This window comes from Cebidichthys violaceus, unplaced genomic scaffold (assembly GCF_023349555.1).
Source record: "Cebidichthys violaceus isolate CVI_PGR_0920_01 unplaced genomic scaffold, fCebVio1.0.p SCAF_3, whole genome shotgun sequence".
In the NCBI taxonomy this organism is placed as follows: Eukaryota; Metazoa; Chordata; class Actinopteri; order Perciformes; family Stichaeidae; genus Cebidichthys; species Cebidichthys violaceus.
In genome coordinates this window covers 19,440,871-19,452,884 of record NW_027176483.1, presented here as the reverse complement: position 1 = coordinate 19,452,884, position 12,014 = coordinate 19,440,871, and the positions used below count along the sequence as shown (strand labels likewise).

Sequence of the window (12,014 nt, the reverse complement as noted above, 5' to 3'; positions counted from 1 at the left end):
ACCAATGAGGTGGCACCGTTGTCAGATCTTGGAAAAACACAATATGTTCAGCTTTGAAAGCTTCATAAGAAAAAAAAAAAAAGCCTCCTCTGGACAGGTGTTGTAAATTAGCTTTTCGCTACTAACACTTAACACAGTGCATCAGGTCCTTGTGTATAAATGTATGTTACAATTCTAATGCTACTGTGATGTCCATATCTAACAAAATAAACACATAAAGGAACTCCACCACTAAGCTAAAGGAGGACTCGTGCTCTAGTGAGGACATTTAGTCCACTCATTTAGACTCTTTTTAAGACACGTAAAAGCTTCACAATTCACAAGTAGGGTATTTTTACTGACGTATTTTATGTCTAAGAACAAAACCTGTCTTAAGCTCATGTTAACCACAGATCTTATTGCAGACACCCAGAGCTGCAAACAGGCTGACTCATTTCTGGGTTTTGGGTCTCATTCCTGCAACACTCTATACCTCCGCCAGAAGATTATGCTCCCTTTGCTTGTTTGCTGGTTTGTCTGTCTGTCTGCAGGATTACAGAAAAACTATTGACCTAATTTTTACAAAACTTGGTAGAAGTGTGTAGCATGGGCCGAAGAAGAACGCAACCCATTCCTTTTTGGAGCTTATCCGAATCACGCGTGGAAACAAATAAATCATGTTTTCACTTTGGTTAGCATTGCACGATGGGGCACTCTCCGGGTCTCGGGGCTTCAGATACCAGCCCTGAGATCGCGGAGGACTGCGCTGTCTGAATACCCTTCTAGTATAGTGAGTATGCTTCCGTGGGAAGTGTGTTGAAACCAAACCAGTTTCACTTTTGCGCCTTTGACGTTAAAACATAGTTGCATTATTTAATGGTAGATGTAGTGGATACGGTTTGCTGACATGATGGTGGGGCGAAGTGCTACTGTTTGTCTGTCTCCACACATCCAGCTTGTCCTCTGAAAACAGATTTAGTGTTGCCCGCTGGGGGGGACGACTGCACTGACAGATTACATCGTCCCCCTCAGCTGTTACACTGGTCCACCTCAGCTGAATGCTCCACCTGACTTATCTGCCATCAGCCACTTCAGCTTGTCACACACCTATTGTAGCATGTGATGTGTGAGGGCGTGCACTTTCAGCTGTCACACTCTGGCACTGTTGTGCTGCTGGTGACTGAGCTTTTAAATGAACGGTTATGAAGGCATATTTTGTTCCATAAAACATATTCACCATATTATAAGTGACCGTTAATCAATGGGATTTATTTGAGGGATTTGTGATTTTTATAGCTGTTCAGTAAAAATGGGACTTTGTAGTTGTAGTTTCTACTTGCTAGTGATAGAAACTGGTGAAAGTTATTCCTGCCAACGTTGACACCTGTAATCAGGTGACACATAGTATAGTCCGGTGTTGTTTGGGTCCACTAGAAGAGCTCCTCTAGAACATTCCTCACTCCCTCCCTGCTGCCTGTGGAGGTCTGGTCCAGCTCTGCTATCACTTCTGACACCGATAATCATGTTAGTTCAGGGCCGTGGTGGAAAATAACATTTACTCAGGCCGGCACTGCAATAGTGGATGACTCTGGTTTATTACAATCTTGGTCTTAGTTTTCATAACGCGTTTGGCCGTCATTCCTTTCAGTAATAAGAACATTATTCACAACAAGTTGATTGCAGAGCTTCGGAAACATTGCGACATTGTTGGGGAAAAAAAAGAAGTTCAGCAGGGCGAGTAACCCGCGCAGTCATAGGATAAGACGCATTGTAAACAAACTCAAAGAGTCGAGCTGTGACTGTTTCACCCAAAGTGTCTTTTGTAAACATCATCACAACTCCTGCTTCAGCTTTGACTCCCTGACAATGAGGGATTGTTCCGTTTTACCTCCAAGCTGCTGTGACTTAACTTAGATCTGAACGCTGTGTCTTTTCCATAGCAGATGTTTCCACCGTAGTAGTAGAAGGACAAAGGCTCCGTTGTGACTTGTCAAGTGTCCCAGTGAGCCACGACAGTGTGACAGCATGGACAATACTGGGACCCTGAAACTGAAGCAGCTAAATGGAATTCAACCATCGTTCATTTCATGATTTGGTATGGTATATACACCTGTGGTTCCTGTGACAAAGCCTGTCCTGTGATGGGTACAATGATACCATAGCAACAGAAACAATTGGAATGAACCTTTTAAACTAAAATTCACTTTCTTTGCAGATTGATATGGTGAGCTTTATCAAATATCATGCGCTGGTGTAGAAAACAACTCTATAATATATAAGGTAGTTGAAGTTGGCTCCACCTCCACTAAGTACAGCATTAAGATGCTGCTTACATGTACTTGTACTTGTAGTACGTTGCTGTAGATTTTTTTAATTTAAGTAAAAGGTAAAAAACGGAATGAAAACTAAAAGAGTTGATCTTTTCTGTCCAACCCCTTCCGTGTCTCTGGCCTGCGGAGTACCTCAGTCATGACTAATGCAGCTGCTCAGCCAAGTGATGCCAAACGTGCCATGCTGAATTTTGGGGAGATGTGTATAAAATGACACAAGGATGAGTTGGTACAAGCGGAGAGACTATCTATTTATAAAACTGTCAGGCAGTGTTGAATAGAATTCTATGCGTTAAAGGGTAACTTTGACATTTTTCAACCTGGACCCTGTTTCCCCATGTTTTAGTATCTAAGTGACTAATGGGAAGAAAGATTTCAAAGTCCAGTACTGAGGGAAAAGGCTGTGACTGGCAGCCATTAGACCAGAGGTCGGCAACCTTTACCATCCAATGAGCCATTTTGCCCTATTTTCCACCAAATCAAATTTGTCTGGAGCCGCAAAAGTTATTTGATATCTCCCTTTGAAAGATTGTCCCCTGTGCTTATGTTTTGCTACGTTTACACTGAGCGTCCACACTACGCCGGAGTTTTCAAAGCACCGAAAACAGAGGAGTTCAAAAACTCTCCCGAGGACAGAGGAGTTTGCTTTGTCGTGTGGACGGCGTTAACGCATACATTTGGAAACGATCAGGCGTTCGCTACTTGATTGGTTCTTAGCTGTCATGACGTGTCCTTCCCTGATTCGTCACGCCCCTATCACGTGACCCTTTCCTGGAAGATCACAAACAACAACATTGATTACCGATTACCAGGTTAATTTAACATGGACAACTGATTACAGGTGTTGCTGACCTTGTTGTCTTTACTAGCAGCTGTTGTTCAGTTAAAGTCTGCATTATTACGGAGGAAGCAGCTGTTATTGGAGCGATCAGTGAGCGGCGTGTCCAGCGGCGTTATCAGACCTACGGAGCGGCCGTCTGAAGTCACGGTTAGCGGCTTTGAGGAGGACGGACACAAAACAGAGAACTTTCCCGTCCTTATTAATGCTTATTTTGTTCTGCACAACTATTGTGAAGTCCGCAGATAAAATGTAAAGGAACAAAACATGGATTGCTCTCCAGTAGGATAGAGACTTCAGCCACCAGCAGAGCTACGAGTGACAACAGACAACAACGAAACCGAGGAAACGAGTGAGAGACAAGTGTTGATCACATTTATGGACCCATAATCTAGTAAACTTTTATGTGTAAGTGTTGATTTTAAAGTAAATTTGATGTGAGAGAGTGAGATAGAGCAAGACCCAGAGCGCTGTAACTAAGTCTGAAAACTTTCCACGAAATGTGTCTGAGTTTATAGAGGAAAATTTTAACTATCAAACACAACCTTTTATTATTAAAGAAAGACTACCCCTGCGTTAGACGTTCACTAAAAGTGCTTGTTGTAGCCACCGACAGGCTCAGAGGTCTCTGTGAAGATGTGGGCTCAACAGTCACCGACCTAACCACAATCGGGCATTCAAGTCCACTTTAAGTGGACTTGAATGCCCCGATAGGATCACATTACAGCCCGTTTAGCCGCTGTTCAACTACAGCGCTGCCGCGTAATACTGGATTCAGAAACGGTTGTCCCCATTAGTCACCAAGACACAAAAACATGTCAAATAAGGTCCAAGTATAAAAATATCAAAGTTATCCTTTCAGTAAGGGAGCCAGGAGGAAGGAAGCTCTTTGATCATATCCATCCAAAGTATCAAAAGCAAGACAAAGAATGGACTCATTGTTTTTGTAGTGGTGAGTGAGGCATCCCAGTAGACATGTTATTGAGGATACTGAACAACTTACCCTCTCAAATTACACAAGGAAGCCAAAGGATTGTGGGTCAGGACAGTCCCAAGTTGGGTATTACTTGCCACCTCCATCAGGCTGAGCTTTGTTCGGGAATGCTTGAGAGAGCACTTTGGTAACGGACTAGCGGCCTGAGAAGGGGACTCCGAAGGCACCTCGGCCCCATGCTGAATTATTATTCTATAATATGTAATAATATGTAATAACGCGTCTGACATGGAAGCTGATGTATTGCTTTGCATTTGCTCCATGTTGCTCATAAAGCCTGGAGTGATGGAGACGGATGAACCGAGAAAACAACACGAGGGGGGATGGCGCCTTCGCTCCTATCTCGCCCAACCAATGTTTTTGCGGACGACTGTGCTGACTGATATTTCCTGGGGGATGGGAGAGGGGCTCGGGGGCACGTTGCATAACGTGTGAATCATGCACAAGTTGCAGCACACACTGAAGAGGAAGAAATAAGAGGGCAGGACGGGGTCTCGTGATGCCGTCGTGCTGCACGGCCAATAGCAACAAGCGGAGGTCCTCTGCACCAAATCACTCAAGCTTGTCAGTGTCGGTTCAGTGTCCTCCATCACGAGAGAAGCCCCTCCCTCCGAGCGCTGTGTTTGTGTCAGAGAAGGGGGTGTGCGGTGGGGGCTCTCCTTCTTGCTCGTGGAAGCAGAAATACTGCAGCTTTTGCGGTCTCAGGGAAAGAACGCTGATTTACTGAGTCCCCTGTGTGTGTGTGTGTGTGTGTGTGTGTGTGTGTGTGTGTGTGTGTGTGTGTGTGTGTGTATTTGGAAGACAGGAGGACAGGACACACGCCAAATGGCGTCCTCAGCAGGAAGTCACAGCTTACTGAGAGGCTCTGCTGCGCTCAGCTTGACTCAGAACTCCACGTGACCGGCAGCGTTTCACACCTTCAGTATCGCCAGTAAGCCTGTTGCACTGGGGGCCATATGCTCTGCTTTACTGGTGAGATCTCACTCTGCCTCCTCACCAGGACTCAGGCTTTATTTATTCAGGAAGTCTTATTGAGATCAAGATGTCTGTTCCAACAAATTACACATCTACAACATCTCAGCGAGGCCGCTCAGTGACTGCGTATCGGTCAGTTCTAACACGGTTGAGCCTCTAACGCAGCATATCTTCCCGCGGCGTCTTTGTTGGCGTATCACGGCCCTTCTTTCCTCTTCCTCATTTGAGGAGCTCTGACCTGCCACCTCTTCACAATACATTCAAAATCTTACAAGTGATCTAAAACATTTTGCACAAATCCTCCCAGAACAGAGGGCCGGGTCTCTGTGGTTCACTCAATGTCTTCTCTTTGGCGTTTAAGCAGAATAATGTGATACGACCCTCTGCTCAGTGGGTCGTCCTTCAATCAGAGGATCGGTGGTTCGATCCCCTGGCTCCGCTAGACCATGTCGATGTGTCTTTGGGCAAGACACTTGACCCCAAGTGGCTGTTCCTACAGTGTACGACTGGGTGTTAATGATTACATAGTCCTGATGGTCAGGTGGCATCTTGCATGGTAGCCCCTCCATCAGTGTATGAATGGGTGAATGGTGACCTCTTGGGTGTCCAGATTGTTCACATTGAATATCTCACCAGGTTGGATTGTCAGTTCTCATAAATGAAAACACAGACATGCTGATGCCTTGGAGATGTCAGTGATGAGCATCCAACCTTTTCACATTACTTTGACTGCTGTCTTGAGTAATGCATTGAATGGCCTCCAGTGGTTTAATGCCTTTGTAATCCGTTTAGATCGCCTCCCGGGTCATGTGGTGTTCCTATTTCACAATAATGCAAAAAAAAAGTAATAATAATTTTGTATTTTTATATCAAAATCCATTTTTTCTTCCAGTAAAACAAAATATGATAAATTTCAAGCAATAATATCATGACATCAATCAATCAGCATTTTAATTTTTAATAACAGAGATTATTATTCTTTGCAATAATCCAGAATGACAACTGGAAAAAATCCCTTTGGCTTTTTGTCGAGGGAACCAATCGAATGGCCGTCCAATCGAGTACAAAGGATTCGATTGGAATCCCTCTTGTAACTGTACACCATTTAAATATTCCCTTTCACTGGGGAACAAGCTAAAGACGCTCTATAAACTATATATATAAGCAACACATCAAAATGAATATTAAAAACCCCTTTAACTCCGCTAATCTGCTTGGTCAGGAATGTGTGGGTGTGGTTTGACACATTTGTTTTGACGGTGACCAAACAACCCACCAACTTTCTTCAGATTCTCTTTCAACTGAAACCAGTGAGGGGAGCACAGAAGAAGAAGAAAACCGAAATACAGAAATCTCTCATGTTTCATAACTAGACCTGTGAGGTCATCAAAAACAGAACAAGCAGAGCAGAGAAGGCCTGGTTTGCAGTAGAGCCAGCCACTGAAGTACGAGATGGTATAATGAGCAAAAAGTGAACATTTCAATGATCAGCTGGAAAAGACACATTTCAATGAATTCTTTATTGACCTCTATACAAGGTATGCTTTCATGGTGTGCCAGGCTGTTTAAGGCTGACGGCACAATACTGTGTGTGGGCTCAGATGAGCAAACGCCAATAGAGGGGCTGCTGCAGCAGATTAGCTCAAAGACGGAGCAGGATGTGTTTTATGAGGGCCGGGGGGCGGGGCTAAAGAGGCCTGGGAAGCCTTGTGTGGGAGCTGGCAGTATGAGGCCGTGCTGTGACTGGCTCATGGGTTTAAGATCAGACCAGTGTTGACTGACACAGTAGGTGGACAGAGGTGCAGCAGACCGTTTCTGATTGAGGGAACTTGTTTGATCAGATATGAAGTTTAAGATTTGAGCTTCCTGTCTTTATGGTTTTCAATCTGTTATCTGCATATCAATGCTGACTTCTGAATAAAAAGGAACTAGTTTGCTTAAATCGTCACTTGAGATTTCATAACCGCTAGCACACAATGTACAGGCTGTCCTGGGATGGTGTGTGTGTGTGTGTGTGTGTGTGTGTGTGTGTGTGTGTGTGTGTGTGTGTGTGTGTGTGTGTGTGTGTGTGTGTGTGTGTGTGTGTGTGTGTGTATATAATATCCTGAGAAGCGCCCCGGGGAGCGGTTAGGGGTTCAGTCTCCTTATTTGATCAAAGGAAATTCTGGGATGGGTTGTGTTCACTTCAAAAATGCTCCCTCCTTTATTTCTCTCTGTGGAATAGAAACTGATGTGCAGTAGTCCTCTTACTTGTTGTGACAAAAGAATGCTGCTTAATGTTTCCTTCTAGAAACCTCTGATCAAAGAAACAAAAGTATGGAGAAGTTTAAAAAAAAAAAGAAAAAAAAAAAGTCAAACAAAACATGGGATTTCACACCTAACTCATTTAAATGAAGCGTTCATTTGTGTGCGTGCCAGAAGAATGTTGTGTATTTCTTTTATGTGCCCATGTTCCTCTTGTCTTTTGGTTTTACACACTTGTTGCTTATTTGCTGTTTTATGCTTTTCAAGTTCAGATACAAGTAGCGAATCTGAGAGAATATAAAATCCGTCTATGTTTTCCTGCTTCGACTTTTGTTATTGTCTGTTGGGTTGAGGGTTGTTGTACAGCGACATCATCTGTTATACCACTTTTACACAGCAGACATTTTCATTTCTTCGTCGCAAGTAAAGAAGAACCAGAGATCTTTAAGTCACTGCCCACATTATTTCAACTGCAACTAACAATTGTTTTAATCGTCCATCAATCTGCATATTGCAATTATTATAATTTTTTTCATTCATATTATTGTTTTCAATTAAATGATTGATCAAGTTTAGTGAAATATGAGCATCATTGTTTCCTAGAGCCCATGGTGATGTCACCAAATGTCCGGTTTTGTTCTCCAAACAAACCAAAGTCTGAATATATTCCGTTCACCACAATGTAAGCCGAGGAAAAGTCATACATTGTAAAATTTGAAAAGGTGGAACCGTCAAGTATTTAACAATGTGGCTTGAAAATGAGCTCAAACAATAAAATTGATTATCGAAATTGTTGTCGGTTAATTGAAAGTAAAATTCTGCCATTTGACAAATCAATTGACCGACTCATTTTTGCAGCTCTAGTCTGCTTTGAGCTTATTGACGGATGTTTCCAACCAGTCGGAGCTTTGTGGGATTAAGAGTCCTTTTTCCTGTGCAAAAGCCTGCAAATGGTGACAAGAGTTGATGAGATAACAGCAGCTGGACAGGTTTGAAGTCAACGTACTGAAATAACAGCTCTTTGATGCTTCTAATGGAAAGGACAGACACGTTTGTCACTGCTGAGTTAAAGCGAAACAAGACAAAATATCAAACACTCCAACACAAACACAATGTCAGAAACTATTTAGTGAAACAAAATGGCCGTAGAACTCACAGCAGATATTTTGATTTAATATTGCAGTAATATGCAATGTGCCACCTGGCTGTCATGAATAATTCTAATTCACATTCACAATATTTAAACAGAAATTAAAATTCCAATCATAATGTATATAGTATATGATCACGTCATTTAATTGAATAGATCGGCCCCATTGTCACCGATACCTGATCCAGCTGTTTGAGTCACTATTGGCTCAATATCCCTAATTACATTATTGATTGTTCAGTTCCATTAGGTGTCCAAGTATGCACAATACCAGGACCCTAGAACTGGATTAGCTAAATGGAATGTGGCCAACATCAATGTAACACCTGTGCTTTTTCTACTGTGGCATGACAAAAAGGCCCACCGTCTATTCAGTGTGATTATCAGGCTGTGGGGAAAGCACCAATAACATCAATGATGGCTCTGTTCCAGTATGAAGTAGCCCAGGGAGCCAGCATGTTCAACAGCAGCACGTCTGCATGTTAGCATGCAGATGTTAGCACTCAGCTTGCTAGCATGCTGAAGTTAGCACTCAGCTTGTTGGCATGCTGATGTTAGCACTCAGCTTGCTGGCATGCTGATGTTAGCACTCAGCTTGCTAGCATGCTGATGTTAGCACTCAGCTTGTTAGCATGCTGATGTTAGCACTCAGCTTGTTGGCATGCTGATGTTAGCACTCAGCTTGCTGGCATGCTGATGTTAGCACTCAGCTTGCTGGCATGCTAATATTAGCACTCAACTTGCTAGCATGCTGGTGTTAGCACTCAGCTTGCTAGCATGCTGGTGTTAGCACTCAGCTTGCTAGCATGCTGATGTTAGCACTGAGCTTGCTAGCATGCTGATGTTAGCACTCAGCTTGCTAGCATGCTGATGTTAGCACTCAGCTTGTTAGCATGGCTGTAGACTCTTGAGTCTTACCTCTCACTGCCTTTGGGTCTATTACATGTATGTAATGTAAAAGGTGATCACAAAGCTAACGTTCTCCTTTCTTTGTTCACAGATTAATTGGGCTTGTGAGTTCACTTGATGTCAGCACCCTCAGGGATGGGGGGTCTGCACAATCCAAACCCAATAACAACAGTCGAGACTTCCAACTAGCACCCACCACATCTCTGCCCCCCCCCTCCCCCCATGTTCCTGCTGAGCACAGACTAGCTCATTCTGAAAACACTGTTGCCGAGCGAAGAGAAAGGGACCTGTGTCCAACATGGAGGGCGTAGCAGTGGACAACCTAATAGACTTTGATCTGCCCTCCGAGGCCACAGCTCTCAGCATAGATGGAGGCCAACACCGCAGCCATACTGACATTTTCTCCCCAGACCAGGCCCCCTCCATGGGAGTCCACCAGCAGCCTTTACTGCCAGAGCCCATGGCGCCAACCAAGCCCAGCACTCACCACCACCACCACCATCACCACCACCACCAAGAGGAAGGAGACAACGACAGCGATGCTACAGAGTCGGCAGACAGCGAGAACGACATGGACCCGCCCTCTCACATGTGGGAGCTGAGGAGGTCGTCATCTTCGTCCACTCACAGTCGAGGGGATGCCGACAGTGAGATGGTGGAGAGGAGGCAGTTCATGAAGGCTTATGTGGAGAAGGTGTTTCATGGAAAGTAAGGAAGAACTCTTCTTCATATGTATGTGTACTAAAAAGAATCATTACATCAGTCAAAAGCAACATGATTGACTCATCGAAAGCCCCTATGTGACAATTTAGAAACAATTCCACTTTGGCAACTCCTAGAAAATAGACTGAGCCCAATATTCACCATCATTTTATTATTTTTCTACAAACTTAAGCTTATGTCATCAGAGTCCTGGAAGGAACGCAACGTTTTCTCAAATTAGTCTGCAGAGCCACGGATCATTTGTTCTGCTTTAGGCTGTGTATTTACTTTTAGACGCAACGTTTTTGTCGCCCGGAATGACTTGAAGCATTCATCCGGTCAGAGATTCCCATGATTCGCCAGCAGAGGCCCAGGGGAACCGCAGTCAAACGGACGCATGAATATTTGATAAGAAATCAAATATGAGCAGGGTGAAATGTTAAACGGGCACTTCTAAATATCAGGGTACCTTTTTGTTTTTCATTTCACAGACATTTATAGATTATTTTTTTTGCTGCAGGCCTAATCATTTCTGACCGTGCTGAGTTCTGGTTCTCTGTCTGGTAGTATGCCATCTGTTGGCCTTTGACCTCTTTGGTCAGTGGCCTACAGATGGTAAACCCACTTCTGTAATGTCATAATCCATCTTGTCTAAAAGAAAGAATGATGCTTTTCCTTTGTCCTCTTTACCTTCTGTAAGACAGTCCAGTCATCAGTTATGACTCAAGTCCTGTAGTAGATTAGTAATGGTCTTCATTGTGTGAGACGGCCAGTAGCAACATGATGTTCTTTGTTGTATTCCACCTCTTTGTAGTCTTTTCATCTCTCCGGGGTCTTGTACAAGTGGGGCTGAAAAAAAAACACGTTTACCTTCCCAACCTTTGCACCTTTGCTATTCCAGCAATAAATGTTAGGGGAAGGATGGGGTGACATCCATCCTTTACCATTTTTTACAAAGTGCCATGACACCGACGTCTAGCTTATCAGCCAGGTTCTAGTTCATTGCTCTGTGGAGGCGTTTTTTGGACGCGAGGGGTTGCACTGCTTCCCAGCATTGGACGCTTGATGGGCGTGCCGCCAGGTGATGTCGTGATATATGATTGACAGGTGTTCTCCTTCCATGAAAACAGTGTATTGTGTACACAATGGAACATTTTCCCAGCTTTATTTCAAGCATTGGAAGGATGTTGTATAAAATAATGACTACTGACCAACAAAGAAAACCTCTCAATCTCTAGTTTCTTGTCTTCTAACAATACAGCATGATGTTAATTTAGTAAATGATGGTCCATTTAGAGTCACATAGACCACAAAGCAGGGTATGCTTTAGGGCGGGGCTACTGTGATTGTTGTTGATCTGGGAGTTGTCTGTGTTTTCGTCTAGAACTTTAAACACTTTATCAGTTTTCTATCGTGTCACTTCTGGTTGCAAAAAAAACAAGATGGCGACTCTAGTCCACAAACCAATGGGTGATGTCACCATGGCTTCATCCACTTCTTATACACAGTAAATGTTGTGGAAACTGTCTCTTATGTTGCAAAAGAGGTTTACTGAAATGTGTTCTTGAAAACATTTGAGGAACAAATTTGAAAATTTTTAAAAGGCACCACTGATTTCCATATAGTAACCTACTAATATTATGCAAATGAGTCTGTTTACACAGACAATGAATGCGACACAAGGAAGTGGAAAAATAATTGGACTCTTCCTTTTAAAAATTCTCTGGAATACCAGTTTGGTGCTTGGAGCTTAGCTTGGTGCTATAAAAACAAGGTGTGCCACTGCTGAGTTGTAACTCAACAATACAGAATTGATTTGGCATTTCAAATTGTGCATGCTTTTTCTTATTTATTTTCACACTTTGATAATTTTCCATCAATTCAAACTTGATT

The 12,014-nt window shown here is 43.3% G+C and overlaps 1 protein-coding gene across 3 annotated transcripts in view; it reads left to right on the top strand.

Annotated features, from left to right (window-relative positions):
* The window catches only part of kiaa0513 (KIAA0513 ortholog), a 30,757-nt gene that overhangs the window by 2,347 nt on the left and 16,396 nt on the right, over window positions 1-12,014 (top strand). For all 3 annotated transcript variants that reach the window (XM_068722542.1, XM_068722540.1, XM_068722541.1), the window contains exon 2: window positions 9,511-10,127. In XM_068722542.1, coding sequence (XP_068578643.1) covers window positions 9,718-10,127 — 410 coding nt within the window. In that variant the 5' untranslated portion in view covers window positions 9,511-9,717. The remainder of the gene's footprint in view (window positions 1-9,510; window positions 10,128-12,014) is intronic.